The sequence below is a fragment of the Mirounga leonina genome, unplaced genomic scaffold (genome assembly GCF_011800145.1).
Source record: "Mirounga leonina isolate KUSES-001 unplaced genomic scaffold, KU_Mleo_1.0 Mir_507, whole genome shotgun sequence".
Taxonomy (NCBI): Eukaryota; Metazoa; Chordata; class Mammalia; order Carnivora; family Phocidae; genus Mirounga; species Mirounga leonina.
In genome coordinates, this window is record NW_023270789.1 from 481,084 (window position 1) to 505,419 (window position 24,336).

Consider the following 24,336-nt stretch of genomic DNA (forward strand, 5'->3'; position numbering starts at 1 on the left):
TCAAGGTAGATAAGCCTCAAAGGACCTAGGTCTCTCAGATTCCAAAGTTTTTAACTGCTGCTTTAGACTTGAATTCAGAGAGCATCCGTTGGTGTAGAATTTGAAAAATTCTCCTTGGCTGTTTCTCTAAATTCTGTCATTTGCTTTACAGGCAAGAATTGTCAGACGGTGTTGGCTCCCTGTTCCCCAAACCCATGTGAGAATGCTGCTGTTTGCAAAGAGGCACCAAATTTTGAGAGTTACACCTGCCTGTGTGCCCCTGGCTGGCAAGGTAACAACATAGGAGTTAGAGAAACCAGGAGTTTTAAACGAAGTAGTCAGATCATCCGATTAACATGGAAGGCCCAGGTCTTCTGAGGCCTGCCCATCATCAAGAACACCGGCCTTGTATAGGACCTGCTAACTGGCATGACTAAGAAAGCCTTTTTCATTTTCATATCTTTGGGGCCCCCTAGTGGCTGGAAGAGTCCAGCCTGAGTCTAAAACCATGATGTTCTTTCTAAAGGAGTTTTACCACCTGGGCAAAACTTGCCCAAAATAATTTTGTGCAAGGGACACAAAGCCTTACAGGACTTCCCAAAGCAGGACACCAACCAGAATATCCCCATCTACTGCAGCTGCAGCTCAGATCCCCCATACATTTCTGTGGGACTCACCTTCCAAAGACAGGAGCATTCACTGCACCTGTATTTCTAGGTCAACGGTGTACAATTGACATTGATGAGTGTGTCTCCAAGCCCTGCATGAACCACGGTCTCTGCCATAACACCCAGGGCAGCTACATGTGCGAGTGTCCTCCAGGCTTCAGTGGTATGGACTGTGAGGAGGACATGGATGACTGCCTTGCCAGTGAGTATGTTGGTAAAAATTATGCCAGTGAGTATGCCAGCCAGCTTGTAGGCCCCCTGAGGCACACAGGAAGCAGAGCAGAGCCCCATCGGGGCAGTGGCCTCTCAGTGCTGAGACTGGCCATCCCAAGAGTTTATCACGTGTCTTTAACATGAGAGTTTTTATTTTTATTTTATTTATTTATTTATTTTAGATTTTTATTTATTTTCTTGACAGAGAGAGACACAGTGAGAGAGGGAACACAAGCAAGGGGAGTGGGAGAGGGAGAAGCAGGCTTCCCGCTGAGCAGGGAGCCTCATGCGGGGCTTGATCCCAGGACCCCGGGATCATGACCTGAGCCGAAGGCAGACGCTTAACGACTGAGCCACCCAGGCGCCCCAACTTTAGAGTTTTTAAATTTTCTTTCAAAGCTAGTGGCTTTAGGAGTTGAGGCAGTAGAATCTCTTTAAGCATTCCCTTACTGATTTTTTATATACTGACAAAGTGGGGACAATGCTATGATAGTTTCTTTTAAAGCAGATCTGTTGAGGTATAATTAATATAAAGTATACTACCAATATTTTAAATGTATAATTCAATAAGTTTTGACATTTGACAACTGAAACCATCTCTAAAGATCATGAACATACCCACCCCCTTAAAAATATTTTCTTTTGTAATTTCACCTCCTTTCCCTTTCCCTGTCCCAGGCAACCAGGGATCTACCTCTGTCACTACAGATTTATTTGCATTTTTTATAATTTTACATAAATGGAATCATTTCATGCAAATTCTTTTTTTGGGAGAGGGAATATGACTTCTGTCATTTAGCATATTATTTGAGACTCATCTGTGTTACATGTATTAATAATTCATTCTGGGGCGCCTGGGTGGCTCAGTTGGTTGAGCGACTGCCTTCGGCTCAGGTCATGGTCCCGGGGTCCTGGGATCGAGTCCCGCATCGGGCTCCCTGCTCCGCGGGGAGCCTGCTTCTCCCTCTCCCACTCCCCCTGCTTGTGTTCCCTCTCTCGCTGTGTCTCTCTCTGTCAAATAAATAAATAAAATCTTTAAAAAATAATAATAATAATAATAATTCATTCTGTTTTATTGCTAAGTAGTATTCCATTATTTGGATATACTATAATTCACTAGTGGGACATTTAGCTTTTTTTAAGTTTTGGGATATCATAAATAAAGCTGCTATGAGTGAGTCTCTGTAGACTTGTGATTTTATTTCTCTTGAGTACATATCTAGGAGTGGAATAGATGAATTATGTGGTAGGTATATGTTTCACAGAATTGCCAAAATGCTTTCCAAGATGGGTATACCATTTTCATTCCCACAAGCACTGTTTGAGAGTTCCAGTTGAACCACATCCTCAAGAACACTTAGATGTGATTGCCCTTAATTTTAGCCTTTCTAGTGGCTGTATATGGTATTTCACCATGGTTTTAACTTGAATTTCCCTACTTACTAATGATTATGAGGATCTTTTCATGTGCTTATTGGTCAGCCATCTATATTACTTGCTATACTGACTATTCAAAACTTCTGTTCACTTGAAAAATTGGATTGTTTGTCTTATTATTGAATTGAAAGAGTTCTTTATATTTTAGATACAATTTCTTTGTCAGATATTTGCCTTACAATTATCTTCTCCCAATTATAGCTTCTGTTTTGACTGTCTTTTGAAGAGAAAGAGTTTAATTTTGATGAAGTTCAATATAATCTTCATTCAGAGTTCATTTTTCTTGTATATTGTTTAACAAACCTTTGCCTAACCCAAGGTCACTGAGGTTTATCTCCTTTGATTTCTTCTAAAAGTTTTATACTTTTAGCACTGACCTTTAAGTCCACAATCTGAGTTAATTTTTACATGTAGTGTGAGTTTTAAAACTCTTTAAAAGAGTTGAAACTCTTTAAAGAAAGAGTAATTTTGTGTGGTAATATTGCTAACCTCACTTATTAATTCTAGATTAGTTTAGCTTCTAGTTTAGTTTACGTTTTCAGGATTTTTTTTTATAATCATGTTATCTCTAAATAAGTACAGCCATATACATTTTATTTCTTTTTCAATCTACACACATTTTATTTTTCTTGCATTATTATACTGGCTAAGACTTTTAGTAAATGCAGAACAGAAATGGTAAGAGAAGCAAATCTTTCTTTGTTCTTGATTCTCGGGGGGAAGTATGTATGTAGTCTTTTGCCACTAAGTATGATGTTACTTGTAGGTTTGGGTTTTTTTTGTTTTGTGGGGGTTTTTTTTTTTTGGTCTTCTATCAAATTGAGTAATTTACCGTATACTCCTGGTTTGCTGAGAGTTTCTTTTTTCTTTTTATAATGAATGAATGTTGATTTTTTCCAATGATTTTTCTTTATCTGTTGAGGTAGTAATATATTTTTTTTTTATGTAGGTGAATTATGTTAATTGATTTTCAAATGTTAAACTAACCTTAAATTCCTGGAATAAATTCTACTTGGTCTTGATGTATTATCTCTCTCATATTTATTGGATATGATTTCAAAGTTTTGTTATGAATTTTTGTATCTATGTTCATGAGGGATATTGTTCCCCAAATTTCTTTTGCTATATTGTTATGGTTTTGGTAAGAGGGCAATGCTGGCCTCAGAACCAATTGGGAATTGTTTGCTTTCTATTTATTGAAAGAGTCTGTGTACAGTTGGTATTACATCTACCAAACATCTAGGTCTGGAACTTTCTTTCTTAGAAGGTTTTAACTGTGAATTTAATGTCTTTAATAGATATATTTATTCAGGGTATCTATTTCTTTTTTATTGAGCTTTGGTAATTTGTATCTTTCAAGCAATGAGTTTTACTTTTTCTAAGTTATCAGAATTATTGGCATTCATAATATTCCCTTATTGTACTTTTAATGTCTGTAAGATCTGTGGTGATTTCCCTTCACTGATTTCAGATATTGGTAATTTACATCTTCTCTCTTTTCTTTGCGATTGCTCTTGGTAGAAGGTTATTGATTTTATTTTATTATTTATTTATTTATTTATTTTAAAAGATTATTTATTTGACAGAGAGATAGAGAGAGCAAAGTAGGCAGAGTGGCAGGCAGAGGGAGAGGGAGAAGCAGGCTTCCTGCAGAGCAGGGAGCCAGATGCAGGGCTCGATCCTAGGACCCTAGGATCATGACCTGAGCCGAAGGCAGCTGCTTAACCGATTGAGCCACCCAGGCGCCCCAGGTTATTGATTTTAGTAATCTTTTTAGTGAACCCATTTTTAGATTCATGATTTTTCTCAGTTGTTTTACTGTTTTCTATTTCATTGATTTCTGCTCTTCTTCCTATTTTGGAACTGGCTTGCCCTTTTTTTCTAGTTTAAGATGGAAGCTTACACCATTAATTTTATTTCTTTCTACTTTTCTAACATAATAAACATTTAGTGCCATGTTTTTTTTTCTCAAAACACTGATTTAGCTGTACTTCACAAATTTTGATATATCATATTTTTTTCAGCTCAGAATACTTTCTAATTTCCATTTTGATTTGTTCTTTGACTCATAGATTATTTAGAAGTGTGTTCTTTAATTCCAGGTATCTTTTTTTACTAAGTTTTTAATCGTAATTCCAGCATAGTAAACATAGTGTCCTATTAGTTTCAGTTGTACAATATGATGATTCAAGAATTCTACGCATTACTCAGTGCTCATCATGATAAGTGTACTCTTTAATCCCCATCACCTATTTCACCCATCCCCCACCCACCTCCCCTCTGGTAACCATCAGTTTGTTCTCTATAGTTAAGAGTCTGTTTCTTGGTTTCTTTCTCTCTCTCTCTCGCTCTCTCTTTCTCTTTTCCCTTTGCTCATTCATTTATTTTCTTAAATTATACATATTAGTGAAATCATATGGTATTTGTCTTTCTCTAACTTATTTTGCTTAGCATTATACTCACTAGCTCCATCTTTGTTGTTGCTAATTCCAAATATCTTTTGTTGCTGATTCCTTCCAGATAGTTTTTGTTATTGATATCTAGTTTAATTCCATTGTAATTAGAGAACATACTTTGCATCATTTGGATAATTTTAAATGTATTAAATCCTGTCTTATGGTCTTGTCTATGGTCCATTTTGGTAAGTGTTCTGTGTGCACTCGAAAAGAATGTCTGTTTTGCTGTTTTTTGGTGTGTTCTATAAATGTTACTAATTCAGATTGGTTAATAGTATTTTTAGGTCTTCCCTGATTTTCTTTCTGCTTATTCTATAAATTATTGACAGTGATATTGAAATCTCTATTATTGTGTATTTGTCTATTTCTTCTGGAAATTCTTTCAGTTTTTGCTTAATGTATTTTGAAACTTTGATTTTAAGTACATAAACATTTAAGATTGTTATGTTCTCTTGAAGAATTGAGTCCTTCGTCATGAAATGACCTTATTTAACCCTTGTAATATTCCTTGTTCAGAACTCTTCTTTGTTTGATATTAATGTAACTGCCTTCCCTTTCTTTTGATTATTGTTAAGTATTTTTTCCATCCTTTTACTTTTGGCCCATCTGTGTCTTTAAAGTATGTTTCTTATAGAGACCATATATTGAGTCTTGCTTTTTCTCTCCTATATGATGATGTCTAACTTCTAATTGAGGTATTCATGCCATTTAAATTTAATGGTTGATGGTGATATGACTGAGTTCAATATTTGCCATCTTGTATTTTATCTTTTTCCTTCTCTTTCCATTTCCCCCTCTTCTTTTGCCTTCTTTTGGGATAATGGAGCATTTTTATGATTACATTTTATTTCTTCACTGGCATATTAATTATATTCTTTGTTTTTTTTTTCTTTTGGTGGTGGTGGTTTTGGGTTTGCAGTATGGAACTTTAACTCATTACCATCAACTATACCGCTTTGTATAGCACATAAAAACCTTACAATAGTATACTTATATTTTCACTCCTGCCCTCTGTTCTATTATTGTCATATATATTATAATAAATGCCCAAAAATATTATTTTTGCTTCAAATGGTCAATTAATTTTTTAAGAGATGTAAAAATAAATTAACAGTATTTATATTTAACAACATATTTATAGTTTCTGGTGTTTTTCATTCTTTCATGTGGATCTGCATTTTGTCAAGTATCATTTTCCTTCAGCCTGAAGAAATTCATTTAATAATTCTTGTAGTGCTTATCTCCTAGTGATTAAATCTTTCTGCTTTTCTGTGTCTGAAAACGTTTTTATTTTGCCTTAGTTTTCAAAGATATTTTCATAGGGAGTAGAATTCTAAGTTGACTTTTCCCTCAGCACTTTCAAGTCATCCTTCCGTTGTTTTCTACCTTACATTATTTCTGAGGAGCAATCTGCAATAATTCTTGTATTTGTTTCTTTATATGTTATTTTCTCTCCTTTGGCTGTTTTTAAGGTATTTTCTTTCCACTGATTTTTAGCAGTTTGACTCTAATGCCCCTTATTGTTCTTCATGTTTATTTTTTGGGGGGTTCATTGACCTTTTTGGATATATAGGTCCAAATTTGGAAAATATTCAAGCACTGTTTTTTCAAAACCTTTTTGCTCCCCTTTACAAATTTCATCATACATCTTTTAGGTGGCTTGAAGTTGTCTCTCTTTCATCAATACTCTATTTTATTTATTTTTTTAGAGTTTTTTTTTTCCCTCAGTGCTTCAATTAGGTAATTTTATTATATGAAGATATTTTGATATATCTTCAAGTTCACTAGTCATTTCCTCTGTAGTATTTTGTTTGCTGTTAATCCCATCCAGTATATATTTTTTCTCTTCATTGTATTTTTATCTCTAGAAGTTTGATTTGAATCTTTCTTATGCCTTTATCTCTTTCCTTGTCATGTTCGTACTTTCAATTCTCTTTCTTGAACATACAGAGTATATTTATCATAGTTGTTTTATTGTCCTCACATTAATTCTACCATATGGGAAATTCCTAGGTCTGTTTCTATTGTTGACTTTTATCTTCATCATAAGTTATATTTCTTGCTTCTTTGCCTACCTGGTAATTTTTTATTGGATGCTAGACTTTTTAAAAAAAATCTTTAGAATATTTTCAAGCTTTGTTTAAGGATCATTTGGAAACAGTTTGATCTTTTTGGTCTTTTCTTCAGGGTTTGTTAGGTCCAGAACAGCGTTTAGTCTAGGACTAAAATGGCTCACTACTGAGATAGTACTTTCTGAGGATCCTACTTAGTGCTTAGTTAGGAGGTCTTTTCATTTTGACTGTCATGAACATTAGCTATTCTCAGCCTAGTGTAAACTCTTGGGATTATTCTGCTTATGTCTTTCTGGTGGTTCTTTCCTCGGCTTTGATAGTGTCATCACATGCATGTGATATACTCAGTTACTTATCAGTACTAACCACTTATCAGTACTCAGTTACTTCTGTGGTGATTAAATCATTAAACTTCAAACAAGGTTATCACAATGGGTTAAGAATAATGGCTCCTAATTCACAGCATATGTAATTTCAGATCACCATATGGATGGCACCAAACTAGGTCCTGGCAGTGCCATGGTAGATAAAACCCAGTGTTTACATTCATGAAACTCATAGTCTATTGGCAAAGAAAGCTATGCAGACAAATTGAACATTGTGTAGCAAATAGTGAAGAAAAATATGTCCACAGCAGTTGGTGGAGAAATTTAGGGGAGTGGGATCAAATTTTTGGATTTCTTTTCCATGTTAATTATTTTATCAGTCAAAATTTTCAGTATTTAAAATCTTTCCTATTGGAAGTAAAGCTAGCAATATTTATAATTAATTTAAAATAGTTATGGTGAGTTTCCTGAAAGATGCTATGGAAATTACAGTGTGCTGTGCACTGTGGATAAGAAGGGATAATATGATTTTTACAATTTTTCCAGTCAAGATTGCAGATGAGCCTTAGAGTGGAATTAGCCTAGTAGATGGATAAGGTTTTAAATAAGCCTCTTATCAAATCGGGGTTACATTACCCACCTGATGTTTAGTTCTCTTTTTATGTAGATGACCTGTCTTTGCAATTATACTTTAAGGTCCTTAAGAGCAGGAGCTAACTCATTTTTCTTGTTCTAATATGTCATCTATATTTCAGAGGACTGTGCCATAGAGTAGCTCAAAATTTGTTGATTAATTGCTGTGAGCCTAAAGTGTTCTAAGATTAAGCTGTGTGATATATAAAATTTTTTTAAATGTTTCCTCATTCTGCCTAAATCAAGAAAACAAAAACAAACAGGAAAGAGAAGAGGGAAGGAATGGAAATGAAAGATGAAGGGAGGGAAAAGATAGGAAAGACAGATCAGCACAGGGGGCTGGCTGCTTAGTATATATCCTGTCCTATGTCACCCACTCCCATCACCACATACACCTTCTGAAAATTGTTACTGTTATTTTTGAGATTCTGTGTATTGGGAGCACATATTTGATTAGCAAATGTGGGGGACCGTTGTAAGTTTTAGGACTCTTAATTTTGCAAAACTCCTAGTGGTGTATGCATAGTTCATTCCAATTATCAAACAGGTTAAGAATCTCAGGCAAGTGTTATTGCATTCATTTTTGTAAATGGGGGAGTCAAGGCAAAATAGATGTAAAGAAAAGTACAAATAGAGAAAAGTCGGAATTGTTACTGTTCTTAGTATGACTCAGTTCAGGTCACTCACCTTTATAGGTCTAAGATTAAATTGATGCTATAGTTCAGAGCTCTAATTCTTGTGTGTAATGACTTAGATCCTTGCCAGAATGGAGGTTCCTGTGTAGATGGAGTGAATACTTTCTCCTGCCTGTGCCATCCTGGCTTTATTGGGGATAAGTGTCAGACAGACATGAATGAGTGTCTGAGTGAACCCTGTAAGAATGGAGGGACCTGCTCTGACTATGTCAACAGTTACACTTGCAAGTGCCAGTCGGGATTTGATGGCGTCCACTGTGAGAACAACATCGACGAGTGCACTGAGAGGTGAGCAATCCATACACTCAGCCACCAGTGTCTTATGGGGAAAAGGGAGAAAGGAGGGAAAACTACAGAGCACATTGCTGTGGTTGCAGGGCAGGGTAAGGTATGCACCTGGGTCCCATTCCATCGTCTTCTATTGCCTACTTCCTGATTCCCTGTAGATGTGTAGTTAGCAGGTCAAAGGTCAGAGGTTGAAAGGCTTAGTGGGATGGACCATCATTTATTTCTGATGCTTAGGGAACAGGAAGAGTTATAATTCTGTTCCATTCTCCTCTTGGTCCCTTGTTCATTTCAGTTGACATTTAAAAAAATTCCTATTTTTTGCACATTTGTCATCACTCTTTGGTAATTTCTAGGTGTGGTTTTTTTTTTCAGTAAGTTTATTCTGTTTCTCTTTCAGAAAGAAATCTAGAGTCAAGAGCTACTTATTTAGCACTTTTCTTATAAATTAAATTGACTTAGGGATAAAATGAAATGTGATACATGGAAAACCACAGGACTCGGTAAAACCTGGAAACCTTCACTTTCTCTGGGAATCTCTAATAAACTCAGCCTTTTATATACTCCTGTAACCTTTTTGGTTGTAGACATGAAGCTGGGACTCAGGCTGATTGACACCCAGTCTAATTTGGAAAAAGAAAATTTACTAGATCTAGGAGTTTAAGATGCTCAGGAGTATTTGCCTCTGTAATGTGTTAGATTCTAGGAACCCGACTTTTTAAAATAGCAGGTCAGAGGAACCAGATTACACAGCTGGCATTGCTGTCTCTGCTTCTCAGCTCCTGTTTCAATGGTGGCACCTGTGTCGACGGGATTAACTCCTTCTCTTGCTTGTGCCCTATGGGCTTCACTGGCCCCTTCTGCCTCCATGAGATCAATGAATGCAACTCTCATCCATGCCTAAATGAAGGAATATGTGTTGACGGCCTGGGTACCTACCGCTGCACCTGCCCCTTGGGCTACACAGGGAAAAACTGTCAGGTAATTAAATTTCAGCCCACTCAGCTCCCTCAGAGTAGCTGAATATTACACTATTTTTCATCTAAGCAGAATAAACCCCTCCTAAACAAGGAAGTTCTGGCTCTCAGGGGGGTTGTCTCTGAGATAAATCTGCCTAACTTCTTAGTAGCTGGTAGATTCCAAAATGGTGACACTGGCAAGATTATACAGATTAACAAGCATGAGATGGTTGTAATAGGCTAACCAAGAACTGCAGAGAAATACATGTGGGAAATAAGTGCATAGATAATATTTATGTTGGAAATGCAAAAAGGGAAATAAAGAACAGTCTAAGTAAAGTCTTTAAAGGTCAGATACAGTATCTGAAGGGATAATAATAATAATTATTATGTCTTGCAGTGTTGTAACACTAGTCACATGTCTTTTAAATTCAAATATGTAAATATGGATTTTTATAGACCCTCAGAGCCAACTAGGGCAGCCTTTCATTTCATGAAAGAAGAAACTTGAGTCCCAAAGGGGGCAAAGTAACCTTTCCAAGGCTGCATACCAAACAGCATTGTATTTATTTATTTTTATTTTTTAATTATTTGAGAGAGAGAGAACGAACGATTGGGGGGAGGGTCAGAGGGATAAGCAGATTCCCCACTGAGCGCAGAGCCAGACATGGAGCCCGATGCGAACATGGAGCCCGATGCGGGGATTGATCCCAGGACATCAGGACCTGAGCTGAAGTCAGATGCTGACTGAGCCATCCAGGCGCCCCACATTGTATTTAATTTTATGCTATATTTACCTCTTAAACAATGCTAGAATGATAGAATAACAGAACTCCAAAGAATTTAGGACTAAGTGGCCAAATTTAACTAGCCTTACAGGGTGCACTTCAGTTAGGCTTTGGCTATATTGGACGTGCAAATAACTACCTCTGCGTATTAAATTAAACAGCTTGATGCTGATTCTGTGGATCAGAAGTACATTCTTCCTTGGGCTCTTGCTCATTCTCACAGTATGAGGTTACATGTACCAGGGAGTGCTCCACCCATACCCACTGGCCCCTTCTTTCACAAACACTCCATGAGTGTGACCTTGCTCTCCCCAGGGGTCACCACATGCGAGTTACAGAGAAAGGGACTAGTCTGCTCATACTCTGCCTTATGTTTTTCATAAGCCTGATTTTCTCCCCTGTAAGTAAGCTCTATGACAGCTTTTAGGTTTATTACCGGGCTTTAAGTCCTTTTGCTCGTAGCCACCGTGGACAGATTTGATTGAGACCCACGTAGATTTCTCCCACAGGATTAGCACAGGCGTTATGAACCTTCTGACAGCTGTAATTTCTTTCTTTCTGGCTGTTACAGGTCTGGACATAATCATAACATAGGGAATAATTTAACCTATTAGGCTCCCTCAAATTCTTAAACTTCTGTGGTAAGAACTTATTAAATAGCAGAGCTAAGAAGAATTAGACTCTATAAAATGATTGGATTACCTGAGAACATTGGACTATTTTAAGACTTGGCTGAGGGCTCCTTTTTTTAATTAGTGTGCTTTCCTTTGATTCTTAAAATGCAGTGTGACTTGTTTTCTTCTTTTCTGATATTTGGATGTTGATGTATCCTTCTGTTTCAGACCCTGGTGAACCTCTGTAGTCGGTCTCCATGTAAAAACAAAGGTACTTGCATTCAGGAAAAAGCAGAGTCCCGGTGCCTGTGCCCATCTGGATGGGCTGGTGCTTACTGTGATGTGCCCAATGTGTCCTGTGAGGTGGCGGCCTTCCACAGAGGTGAGCTCCGCCTCCTCAGGCTCCAGGGTCACTCAGTAGTGGCCAACTGGCAGCGTTTTAGGACAGGTATTATTACCTTGGGAAGAACAGACAGCAGTGGGTGGGCAAGGCTCTATGAAAGGGTCTGAGATGAGAGGTGAAAAGGCAGAGGCACACGCTTAGAGATTCCAAAAAGAAATGTATGTAAAATGAAATGAAGGCATATTCTACTTTTAGGACTTACTTCTTTTCTTTTCTTTGTTTCTTTTTTTTTTTTTTTTAAGATTTATTTATTTATTTTAGAGAGAGCGGGGGTCGGGGAGGGGAGGGTGGAGAGGGAGAGAGAGAACCTCAAGCGGACTCCATGCTCAGCATGGGCTCCATCCCACAACCCTGAGATCACTACCCCTCCCGAAGTCAAGAGTTGGACGCCTAACGGAGCTACCCAGGCACCCCAGGGCTGGCTTATTTTCAATATAAATCTGGTGCTGAGGGCCATGAACTAGGTAAGAACACAGTTAGTTGGTCTGAACCTGACAGGTCGTGTGCTCTTCTGTGATGTTTCTTCCTGTTCTGGGTTTCCTAGGGGTGTCCACTGACCACCTGTGCCAGCACTCTGGCATCTGCATCAATGCTGGCAATTCGCATCACTGCCAGTGCCCCCTGGGCTACACCGGGAGCTACTGTGAGGAGCAGCTTGATGAGTGCTCGTCCAACCCCTGCCAGCACGGAGCCACCTGCAGGGACTTCATCGGCGGGTACAGATGTGAGGTAGGATGAGCAGGCAGAGGTCAGGGGCCTCCCGAAGATGGCACAACTATTGTGAGCACTAGCATACTGAAGTTCGCTGCTTATGACTTATTTTTACAATTGATAGACTTTTTTTTTAAGCAATCACCATTATATTGTCTACGAACCACCATTGGTTTCAGCCCCCTTGGTAATAAGTTCACATGGCTCCAGTAAGGTATTTTTATAGAGATCTGGGACCATCTCAGTCGCATAGAGTTGCCTCCGGGTTCAGAGCCAGCATTCACTGCCAGAGTGCATTTCACAGGCCAGCCGCTCCGTGGCCCCTGGGACTTCGCTGAATAGCAGCTGAGATAGGAGAAGCCACTTTGAGGTGTGTCCCGAAGTTGCTTAGCCTGTTCCGTGTAGCATCACGCTAAGTATGACATGTATATATTTGAGGAAGTGTGTGTCTGTTAAGGAACATGTCACTGTCTTCCTGATAGCTGGGCTGATAATGGGTAGAGCAAGATGTTAACAAAACACCAGAGTCTTGAATTTGACACCAATTCAGGCCACCCAGGAACACTGAGAAAAGCTTTACTTCTCATAAATGAGCTAAAGATGGCCTCTTTATATTGGCTCTGCAGTTACTCCTTCACAGTGGGCTGGGACCTGTTAGTTCAAAAGCCACCAGTGCCAAACTCAAATTTTTACACAGCCAGTTTTTCTAAAAATAGCCCTTATAAAGCAGATTTTTAGCCATGTAGAGCCTTTCTGCTTTGCATATTCTGCAAAACAGCACCCAATATCTGCAAGCCATAGGTAAGCCCCAGGACATAAAGACCCCAAGCCAGTGCTGCCCTTCAGAGCCCTCTGACCCAGAGACGGTGGCCTGGCTGTACCAAACATGTAAGCCCCCTCTCTGTTACCCCTTCCCTTGGAATTCACTTGCCATCCTCTCCTTACCCACCTCTCCACTCTGGACAGCCTCATGCTGTGAGGGATGCCCTCACATGCAAACCTGTCAAAGCGTTGCCCAGTAAAGCCACTTCATGGTCAGGGTCTTTTTCCTTGATCAGCCCTGAAATTCCTCAACCCTCCACATCTACGACGTTGGCTAACACGGCCCCTCCGCCATCTCAACCAGCTTCTCATACACATGTGCGGTTTCCTGAATCTAGAGATCAATTAATGCAGTGTGTTTACTACTGTCCACACGTACCGTTGGACTGAGTCATAGGGTCCTCATCGCATACCAAGGAATGCATATTTTAAAGATGGGAATACCTACGTTGAGGAGCGATGAAAGTTTTGCACAGGCGTCAGTTCTGAAATATCCCTCAGAATGTTGAGTCCTTGCCTTTGGGTTATAAAGTGGCTTTTCAGCTGGAAGATGTAAATGTCAGTATGCTGCAAGTTGGCCCTGCACAGGATGATTGGTAGAGCGTGTGATGGTGCTGGGTAGGGGCAGGGGGTGGGCAGAGGTATACACCAACCTTCCAGGTCTCATTTGCTGTGGTGGTCTATTTCCAACAATGGTCCAATGTTTCTTCCCTTTTGCTTGTTCCTATCAGTGTGTCCCAGGGTATCAGGGTGTCAATTGCGAGTATGAAGTGGACGAGTGCCAGAACCAGCCATGCCAGAACGGGGGCACCTGTGTCGACCTTGTGAACCACTTCAAGTGCTCCTGTCCACCAGGCACTCGAGGTATGAAGTCAGCCCAGCCCATCTCCATCTAGGGCATTTTCTTAAGTTATAAATCCATTTTTAGTGCGGAGGAGGTTTTAAAAAATTAACCATTTAGTTCTGGATTCTGGTAACTCAGGCCATTTCATGTTCTCAGTTCTGTCTGGTTGTTGTTGACATTTTTTTTTATGAACATATAATGTATTATTTGTTTCAGGGGTACAGGTCTGTGATTCATCAGTCTTACACAATTCACAGCCCTCACCATAGCACATACCCTCCCCCATGTCCATCATCCAGCCACCCTGTCCCTCCCACCCCCTCCACTCCAGCAACCCTCAGTTTGTTTCCCGAGATTAAGAGTCTCTTATGGTTTGTCTCTCTCTCTGGTTTCTTCTTGTTTTATTTTTCCCTCCCTTGCCTTCTGATCCTCTGCCTTGTTTCTCATCTTATGTTCCATGAAACACAGAATGTGGAAATGATGCTGTGTTGCAACAAAATTGGCCTGGTTAGCAAGATTTCTTGGTGCCTCAAGGGAAAATAACTAGTGGTCTCTTGAATAAATAATTCACATTTACTAGCTTGTGTATTTTTTTAAACTTGCCAAGTATTGCCTCCATAAGGTGGGGGAATGAATGAAATGAAAATATTTGCCTATTTTCATAAGCCCAGGGGAGGAAGCTGATGGCCTAAGGCTGTAACTAAGAATTGCAGTAAAGCCTATGGAGTCCAACCCTAGACTGAATGATGGGGCATCAGTCTACTGTGGGCATTGCCCCTGCCTCCAAACAGTTTTCTGGAGAGAGCTTGGAGTATTGTTTGTTAGAAGAGATGTAGTTATAACCGTTCTGAGCAGCCTGTAAAAAGAAAAAAGCTGAGGCCACCCACAATGGTGAGAAATTCATCTCAGTGTCAAAGAGAATAGAATGTCAGGGAAGTGTTTACAGTCTCTTAGACCTTTGTGCCAGTGAACTTTGACTTTTTTTTTTTTTTTTAAAGATTTATTTATTTGAGAGAGCGAGAATGAGAGAGAGAGTACATGACGGGGGGAGAGTCAGAGGGAGAAGCAGACTCCCCGCTGAGCAGGGAGCCCGATGCAGGACTCGATCCCGGGACTCCAGGATCATGACCTGAGCCGAAGGCAGTCGCTTAACCAACTGAGCCACCCAGGCGCCCCTGTGCCAGTGAACTTTGATAATTTACCTTCCTTGAGTTCGCGGTTTGGCTAAATTAAAATAGGAGAGTACCCCATTAATAGGATAGTTATCAAGCAATGAAGTTAAAGAGGAAGAGAAAACTCAAGAGAAACAGCCTTTAAATATTTGAAGATTTATCCTGTGAAAAGGGGAGTTGTTCTCTGCTCTAGAAATCAATAGTTGAAAGAGAAGTAGAAGTGATTTTGATTCATTATTAGTTTGCTCCTTTTAATAATTTTACTGTTTAGGACAAGCTCCAATTCTGGTGGTAGCAGATTAAACCTCAGATCTCAGTGGCTTAACACAACGATGGTATTTTTGTCACTCAAAGTCTGAGTGTCTCTCTCTGTATTTTAGATATGAAGTTGCAAGCACTTGGCCTCCAAGCAGAGGAGGAGGGACAGACTTGTAGGGTCATGCAGACTTGTAGGGTCATGCAGGCTCTCCCTGCCTCAGGCTGGACGTGACACCCATCATTATTGCTCATAGTACATTGGCCAGAATTAGTAAAATGGTCTCACTCTGACTCCAGGGGGGACTGGGAATATGGGAGAGCCCACGGATATTCATTGTACGCTAAGATTTCTGCGGTACCCTAAATGTTTTATGAATTACAGTTGTCAGTCCTAGAATGGACCATTTCATAAGGCAACAAAAGTTCTCTCTTCTGTTGGTTAAGGATGGCTTAAACAATAGTTTTGCTATTAGTATTGACAGTCTTTTTCAATACTTTGAATATATCATCCTACTGCTTTTTGACCTCCAGGTTTTTGTTTTTGTCTTTTAATGAGAAATCAGCTGTTAATCTTATTGAGGATCCCTTTTGTGTGATAAGTTGCTTCTCCCTTGATGCTTTCAAAATGCTCTCTTTGTCTTTGTCTTTTGACCTTATGGTTATGATATGTGTAGGTATGGATCTCTTTGAGTTTATCATGCTTAGAATTCATTGAGTTATCATACTATGTGTGCTTGGTTAGGTATGTAAAGTGGTATTTATTTCTCCTGGCTTGACTTCTCTGGCCATTGGTGAACCTTCAGGAGACTGTCAAATCCCATAGATTCATTGTGAGAGTTATCACAATGATTGTTTTTATGTCAGTACTCCTGAGCTTTGGATCTTGGCTTGGGGGCACCTCCGGTTCCAGGTCAAGGGCTAATTGTTCTGCATATCCTTACTACTTTGCTTCAGGCTGAGGTTGAGCTCATTCTCACCCAATAGGTCTATCTATTACTGCTGGTTCCATTCTGATGGGATTCATCTGTATTCATTTTACTAGCAGCCCCTAAATACCAAATATTCTGTGTAAGTGGGATCACAAACTGGGTTTGTTTTTTACTGTCTTGTTTTTGATTTAGTTTGTAAATAGGTAATATATGCACATGTCCCAAATTTTATACATAGACACACACACACACTTAAATACATACACATGTAGCAAAAGCATAAAGTGAAAATTCTCTTTCCATTCCCCTTCCCTATACCTAGTTCTCCCTCTCCCACAAACAAGTTACCTCTACTTCATTTTACTTTCTTGTGTATCTTCTAGGGTTTTTTTTATGTGTCCTTCAGAATTTCTTTATGTATATAGAAGTCATATACAAAGGTATTTTTATTTACCCCACTTCTTACTCTGAAGATAGGGTATTAAATAAACTCTTGCGCTTGATTTTTTTTTTTTTTACTTAATTGGAGATGTTTCCATATCAGTTTATAGAACCTCCTTAATCTTTTTCATCCTGTAGAATTTTGAGCATAGTATATTCAACCAGTGTCCTAGTGATAAAACTTTGGGTTTCTTGCATGTGTATATTTGTAGATAAATTTTCAGAAATGGAATTGCTGGATTAGAGAATTATGTGCATTTATAATTTTGATTGATATTGCTGATTCATAGCGTTTGACTATACTGGCTTCTTCTCAGTGAGGATGAATGTAGTCTCATCTATGAGTCATTTGGTTTTCCTCTTTCAGTGGTTTCTCTGTATCTCTATCCTTTTTTCCCTATTACATTGTTCATCTTAATATTTTACAGAGATTAATTATGATACAAAATATTCTCAAATATTTTTTGTCTTTGATTTTCCTTATGATTTTTTTCATGCAGAGCTTTTTATTTTTATTCTTTTTTAAAATTTATTTATTTTAGAGAGAGAGAGAGAGCAGGGAGAGGGGTGGAGGGAGAGGGAGAGAGTAAATCTAGAAGCAGACTCTATGCTGAACGTAGAGCCCAAGTGGGGCTCGATCTTAAGACCCCAAGATCATGACTTGAGCTGAAACCAGGAATCGGATGCTCAACTGACTGAGCCACCCAGGCACCCCTGGAGCTTTTTCTTTTCTTTTTTTTTTTTTTAAGATTTTATTTATTTATTTGACAGAGAGACAGCAAGAGAGGGAACACAAGCAGGGGGAGTGGGAGAGGGAGAAGCAGGCTTCCCGCTGAGCGGGGAACCCAACACGGGGCTCGATCCCAGGATCCTGGGATTATGACCTGAGCTGAAGGCAGACGCCTAACGACTGAGCCACCCAGGTGCCCCTGGAGCTTTTTCTTTTTAATCAGATTGGATTTACCAGCCTTTTTTTAATGGCTTCTGGATTTTGAATCCTAGTGAGCAACACCTTCTACACTCTAAGATTATAAAGGAATTCTCCCATATTTTCTTCAAGTACTAGAATACTGGAGCACTTTTTCCATATGGCTACTAATTTTCCCCAACACAATTTACTGAATATTTGATCTATACAATAATTTGAGATGGCAGCTTTATCAAATTCTAAATTCCCTTGTGTATTTGGGTGTTATTCTGAACTTTTTTTTTCTTTATTGTTCTGTTAATTTATCAATACCACTCTGTTTTAATTAATTAATTTAATTTTCCAGACTGTGGTTATAGTTTATTTTTTCATATAACTTTAGAATCAGATTGTCTATTAAAAAATCCTGGTGGCATTTTTTATGGGGGTCACATTAAATTTATGAATCTGTGTAAGGAAAGCTGACATCTTTACAATGAGGAGTCTTCCTAACCAAATCGTAACATCTTTTCATTTATTCATATCTCCTTTTGTGCCTTTCAGGGCTATTTTAAAGTTTTCATATAGGTATAGTACATTTCTTTTTAAGATTATTCCTATATTTGTCTCCTGCTATTGCTATTGAAAATGAGGTCTTTCCTTCCTTTTTTTTTTTTAAGATTTTATTTATTTATTTGAAAGAGAGCATGAGCAGGGGTGAGGGGAAGAGAGAGAGAGAGAGGGACAAGTAGGCTCCCTGCTGAGCACAGAGCCCGAGGTAGGGCTCTGTCCCAGGACCCTGGATCATGACCTGAGCCAAAGTCAGACACTTAACCGACTGAGCCACCCAGGAGCCCTCTTTTTCCTTTTTAATAGTCTTGCTTATATTATTGTATGCTACAAATTTAAGTGGCAAGAATACAGAACTGTTTACCTTTCTTTTGTAATTTTTTTTTTTAAAGATTTTATTGATTTATTTGACACAGAGAGAGAGACAGCTAGAGAGGGAACACGAGTGGGGGGAGCGGGAGAAGCAGGCTCCCAGCTGAGCAGGGAGCCCGATGCGGGGCTCGATCCCAGGACCCTGGGATCATGACCTGAGCCGAAGGCAGACGCTTAACAACTGAACCACCCAGGCGCCCCAATCTTTTGTAATTTTTTGAATCATTCATAGAATCATCTCTAGAATTGTCATTGATTTCTTTTGTACTCTAAAAAATATTTACAGATGTTCATACTAGATGGCTCATTTACATCTATAGTACATTAAATGATTTTATTTTAAATGGAATAACCTTTGAGCTCTCAACAGGATATTTTCCCTACAGTTTTTAAAAATAAGAAACTAGTACACATTATTTTACAGGAAAAAAAGTCAATGGTCTAAAACTTAAATATATCACTCAAAATTTAGTTCCAGTTCTTACCAATATTTTTACATACTTAAAATCTATGTGTTGATTGTGATAGTCTCTTTTGAACTGTTTTTATAGTTTGAGTAAAAGGAATAAATTAATGAAAAGTTGCTGGGTCTCCCAGATGGGGCAGATAATGCTGGCTCCTGCCCAGGGGACTGCTTTGGTGGGTTGTGTGGGAGAGTACCTGTGAAGCCCTGAGCATATTCTTTCCTTGGCTCTTACTGGTCACCGGGAGGGTGGCAGCTTCGCCCTGCCTGACCTAAGAGGTCCCGTCGCAGATTGAGACATGTAACCTGAATAAGTGCAAAGTGCCAACAAGGCTGTCTCTCTTTGGCTGGAAAGCAGCGTTCCAAAGAATGCCATCCATTCTCTGTCTCTTCTCTCTTTTCTCCAGGCCTGCTTTGTGAAGAGAACATTGATGACTGTGCCGGGGGTCCCCACTGCCTTAATGGTGGTCAGTGTGTGGACAGGATCGGGGGCTACAGTTGTCGCTGCTTGCCTGGCTTTGCCGGAGAGCGGTGTGAGGGGGACATCAACGAGTGCCTCTCGAGCCCCTGTAGCTCTGAGGGCAGCCTGGACTGCATCCAGCTGACCAACGACTACCTGTGTGTCTGCCGCAACGCCTTCACTGGTGAGAGCCTCGCCAACACCCTCAGCACTCTGCCTCGGAGGGACCTTGAGAGAGGAAATTGGGCCCCATATGTCACGTCCCAGACCCAAGTGAACCTTTTTTCTTACATAGGAAAAACTAGACCAGCTTAATTCAGAGCCCAGTTTTTCCTTAGGTTTGTGCTTTATGGATGTTATAGTCCATCTCTGTCTTTTTTGTTTTTCCTGGGATACTTTCTCTTTTGTTATACACTGATGATATCATACTGTAGCAGAAATACGAAAAAAGAAGTAGAATGTTGGGAGTGGTTGAGCAAAATAACAGTTTTTAATTGGGGCAAAATACACATAACATAAAGTGTACCATCTTAACCACTTTTAAGTGTACAGTTTAGTGGTATTAAATACATTCACATTGCTGGGCTGCCAACACCAAATCCATCCACAGAACTCTTTCATCTGAGGAAAATAAAGTCTTGTGTTCAGAAACCATGCATCTGTTCTGGTTTCACCACCTGTCTCCTTTGGCACGTAATGACCTGAGTTACTGGGTGGTCACTGCCACGGTGACCTTCTTTCCATCTCTGGGACCCAGAGAGGATTAGGATCTTCTAGGTCACCTAAGGGGAGGAGGTCTGACTTGGGTGTGTTTAAGCAAAGACCAGTTCATGAGAGTATGTACTAGAAAGCTACAGAGGTGTGACCTCTCAGCACAGCCAGGAGTTGGCCATGCGTCCAGTCTCTTCTCAAGCTTCCTCTTTTTCATCACAGATCATAAGGATGACCAAGTCCTGCCTCAGAATAGGGGCTTGTCATAGGCACTTATTAGTTGTTTCTGAAGATGGGCAGCTTGGTGACTTCGGGGGACTATAGTAGTATCTAACAGTGGCGGTGTCCTCAGATACTCAGATGTCTGCCTGGCATTTCTGGAGTCCTTCCAGACTATGCTGTAGTAGTATTTCTTGGGAGTCAGATAATAGGCTACAGTAGTCTCCTTAGTAATAATTTGGCAAGTTGGACTCTGCTATATTGTGAGCCCATCTCTAGACTTCCTTCCAATTTTAAAGATATATTACCTTTAAGAACTTTGGTAATTTATGAAGAATGGGAGGGAGTTTGCACTATGGAAGATACCTGGATGCGATAGCAAAAGAGGAACAGTGCATTATGAACGTCATAGCTACTGAGGCAATGCTGGACACAAAGAGTGTGAACAGTCTGTCCTGCAGCCTCATATTAGCCATGAGGTGCTTGGGAAGCCAGAGAAGCAAAACTGACTGCTATTGCCTTGGAGGCTTCCTTTACCAGGAAACCCTGACAAGCACTTACAAAGAAAGGGGGAAACAGGAAGGAAGGACTGAAGACCACCTTAAATTAGGGTCCCACCACCGGGAGGGAAGTAGTGGTGATGCGTTGTCCACACTTGTGATGGAAAAGAATGCCTCGAGCTCCTTGGTTGTAATTATTGCGGGATGCGGTTGCTGAGATGAACGCCAGGGGGCCGTCTGTCCCGGAGCCCCATGCCCATGTGACGGCTGCTCTTGGGCTGTGGCTGCCGATGTGATTTGAAGAGTCAGGCAACTGTAACCCTTGCCTCTTAACTCTGGCCAAAACTATGCCTGTTTTAATTTCCTTTTGAAAGCCCCTCCTCTTCCCTTGGGCAGCAGCTGCGTTCCGGGTGGGCCCATCTCCTGCTGTTTGCCGGGGGGGCGCCCAGGTGTGTCTCCGGGTCTCCCCCTCGGCCCCAGTTGCTTACTTCACTTTATCCTGCAGCGGTAGCCTCGGGATGCCCTCTGTTTTAGAACTGCCTCTAGAGGAAATTAACTCTGGAAAAATTAAGCTATATTTTAAAGCAGTGCTGATCAGATTACAGAATGGCTAGAAAATGACTGAAAAGAGAGTTTATGGATGAAAATTCTCTGTAAGCTACCAGTCACCACTTGGATGTGTTGGCCCGGTGTAGCCTCTCCTATGAAGTTGACAGCTTTAACAAAATGCACTGAACAGTTTTGGTAAATGTTTCTTTTGGCTTATGAAAGCTAAAAGTATCTTCAAAAAAATAAAAAAGCTGAGGTGTCCTTTTCTTTTTCTTCTCTTCTCTTTTTTCTTTCTTTTGGTTGGATTAGAATGATTTTTCACGTCCCTTTCCATCCTGTTTTATGAGTCTGTTGGGGATGTGTGCCCCGTGTACTTATTGTGTGGGCAAGGCAGATGGGGGTATTGGCCTGAGCCAGTGGCGGTCCAGTGAGTGTTTTCCTCATCTTCTCATGTTCCCTTGGGCTTAGGACCCAGCTCACACCTCTTGCCCCATCCCTCACCACTTGGCTAGCTCCTGTCCCAGCAGCACTCTGTTCAGTAATGTGCAGTTACTACTTCTGCCTTTTAAAACTCCTTTCCATTTTCTGCTTTGAGGTCGTCACTGTGAAACTTTCGTCGATGTGTGTCCCCAGATGCCTTGCCTGAATGGGGGGACTTGTGCTGTGGCCAGCAACATGCCTGATGGTTTCATTTGTCGTTGTCCCCCGGTAAGTGCCATGTTGTCTATTTAAGGGGCATGCTCTTTTTCATACAGTCTGGACAAAGCTGAGATTAAACCTGGTTTTTCCACACTCTGTCTGGAACTTTCTTGGTGGGGAGATTTATTAATTTTGGCTCCTTCACAAAAAAGTGCTGGAGTTTCCTCCCATTTAAAGCTGTTAAGATATGCCCAGAAACAGTGAGCTCCCTAAATCTGTGATTCTCAGTCTTTAGAAGCACTAAGAGAAATCCACGGGAATTGGTGGAATGTTTCCTTGAAAACAAGACTAGGGTCTCTGGCTTCTGGGTGTGCCGGAGGGTAGTCTTGCCTCCCAGACTGGGGCAGTGTTGGTCGGAAATGCTGCTCTGCTTACATTCCTTAGCAGGGACTATTGGGGAGCAAGCTGCTTGTTACACTAGAAGGAAGCCTATTTTTAGCCATTTGCTGTGCAAACTCTTTGGCCTCTGCCAGAGGCTAAAACCTCCCTAAAATAGAGATCCCTATGTGTGAGGACATACCAAAAGGAAACCTGGGCAGTCACCTTGGTCTGGCTGAGCAGGAAGTAGAAGGATAAAATGACATGGAAAGCTTTTTAGATGCACCAGACTCCTGAAATAACGTCCCCCTCCCCTGCCCCAAAGCCATTATATGAGTGGTCTAAGGACAGCTAGGGAAGGTGCTTATAGATAACAGTGTCATCTGAGTCTTACCCACCTATGACCTGTGGATTTAATTTCCGGAAGTGAGCTCTTAACCTGAGAGAATTCTGCATTCATCCCATGGAAGCTTCATCCCTGACCTTAGGTTGACTTGAAGAGGCTTCTTCCTAGAACGTGGTGCAGGAGGCCACGTGGAAGGATCTTAGCCATGTGTCTAATCTTTCTCTTTCTGGAGGTGTGGCAGAGAAGGGATTGGGAGGAGAAACGAGGCCCACTGTCCTCATTCGTTCACTGATTTCCACAGGGATTCTCCGGGGCAAGATGCCAGAGCAGCTGTGGACAAGTGAAGTGCAGGAGAGGGGAGCAGTGTGTGCACACGGCCTCAGGACCCCGCTGCTTCTGCCCCAACCCCCAGGACTGCGAATCAGGCTGTTCCAGTAGCCCCTGCCAGCATGGGGGTAGCTGCTATCCTCAGCGCCAGCCTCCTTACTACTCTTGCCAGTGTGCTCCACCGTTCTGGGGCAGCCGCTGTGAACTTTACACGGCCCCCACCAGCACTCCTCCTGCCATCTGCCTGAGCCAGTACTGTGCCGACAAAGCTCGGGACGGCGTCTGCGATGAGGCCTGCAACAGCCATGCCTGCCAGTGGGATGGGGGTGACTGTTCCCTGACCATGGAGAACCCCTGGGCCAACTGCTCTTCCCCACTTCCCTGCTGGGATTACATCAACAACCAGTGTGATGAGCTGTGCAACACAGCCGAGTGCCTTTTTGACAATTTTGAATGCCAGGGGAACAGCAAGACATGCAAGTAAGAGTCCAGGGTCCCCAGAAGCTGAGGGAGACTATCACTAACACACCTCAGTTCCGCGTTCTTGCTCCTAACCACTCCAGGGCTTCAGCCCAAGCTGCCTCTGCTTTTCAGACTGGTGCCCTGAGGCCCTCTTCCTGGTGTCAGCCTTGCCCCGTCGCACGCTGCCCTGTGCTCTCCCTTGCTGACAGAGGTCCAGGAATGCTCGTGCACGGCCACCCTCTCTCTGCCTCTCTCTGCATTCTTACCTGCTGCTCTCACGACCTCCTAGGGGAAATAACTTTTGGAAGTGGTGTTACCCATTCCCAGGCAGCCTCTCACACCTGCCTGCAGGATGAATGGAAAGGTCTGTACCTCTCTCTGTTCACCCCATTCCTTTCTTTTAGACAGGGTTTCCCCATCTAGATTTATCAGGAAGCAGAAGCCAGATCAGGCCACTTAACCCTCCTGGTCGTTACTGTGGCAGTTACAAGGTGCTTTATGGTTAAAGAGCAACTTTCCTTTTAGCTGTCCCATTTAATTTAACCTCAGTGAGCTCTCAACAACCTTATGAGGCATAGGTACTGTTAATGGTCTTTCCCAGGTGAGGGAACTGAGATCTGGGAGGTTAGAGAACTTGCCAGAGCACATACAGCTATTGCTGACTCCCAAGCTCTTCATTGAGCCAGTGTGGCAAGTTGTACCAATGGCATAACTATCAAGGGGTGGGA

At 41.0% G+C, this 24,336-nt stretch overlaps 1 protein-coding gene across 2 annotated transcripts in view; it reads left to right on the plus strand.

The window, feature by feature from the left end:
* The window catches only part of NOTCH2 (notch receptor 2), a 171,631-nt gene that overhangs the window by 133,500 nt on the left and 13,795 nt on the right, over nt 1-24,336 (plus strand). For both annotated transcript variants that reach the window (XM_034990168.1, XM_034990169.1), the window contains 10 exons: nt 152-271; nt 697-849; nt 8,539-8,767; nt 9,544-9,745; nt 11,354-11,507; nt 12,073-12,257; nt 13,793-13,925; nt 19,425-19,661; nt 22,052-22,164; nt 23,121-23,626. In XM_034990168.1, coding sequence (XP_034846059.1) covers nt 152-271; nt 697-849; nt 8,539-8,767; nt 9,544-9,745; nt 11,354-11,507; nt 12,073-12,257; nt 13,793-13,925; nt 19,425-19,661; nt 22,052-22,164; nt 23,121-23,626 — 2,032 coding nt within the window. The remainder of the gene's footprint in view (nt 1-151; nt 272-696; nt 850-8,538; nt 8,768-9,543; nt 9,746-11,353; nt 11,508-12,072; nt 12,258-13,792; nt 13,926-19,424; nt 19,662-22,051; nt 22,165-23,120; nt 23,627-24,336) is intronic.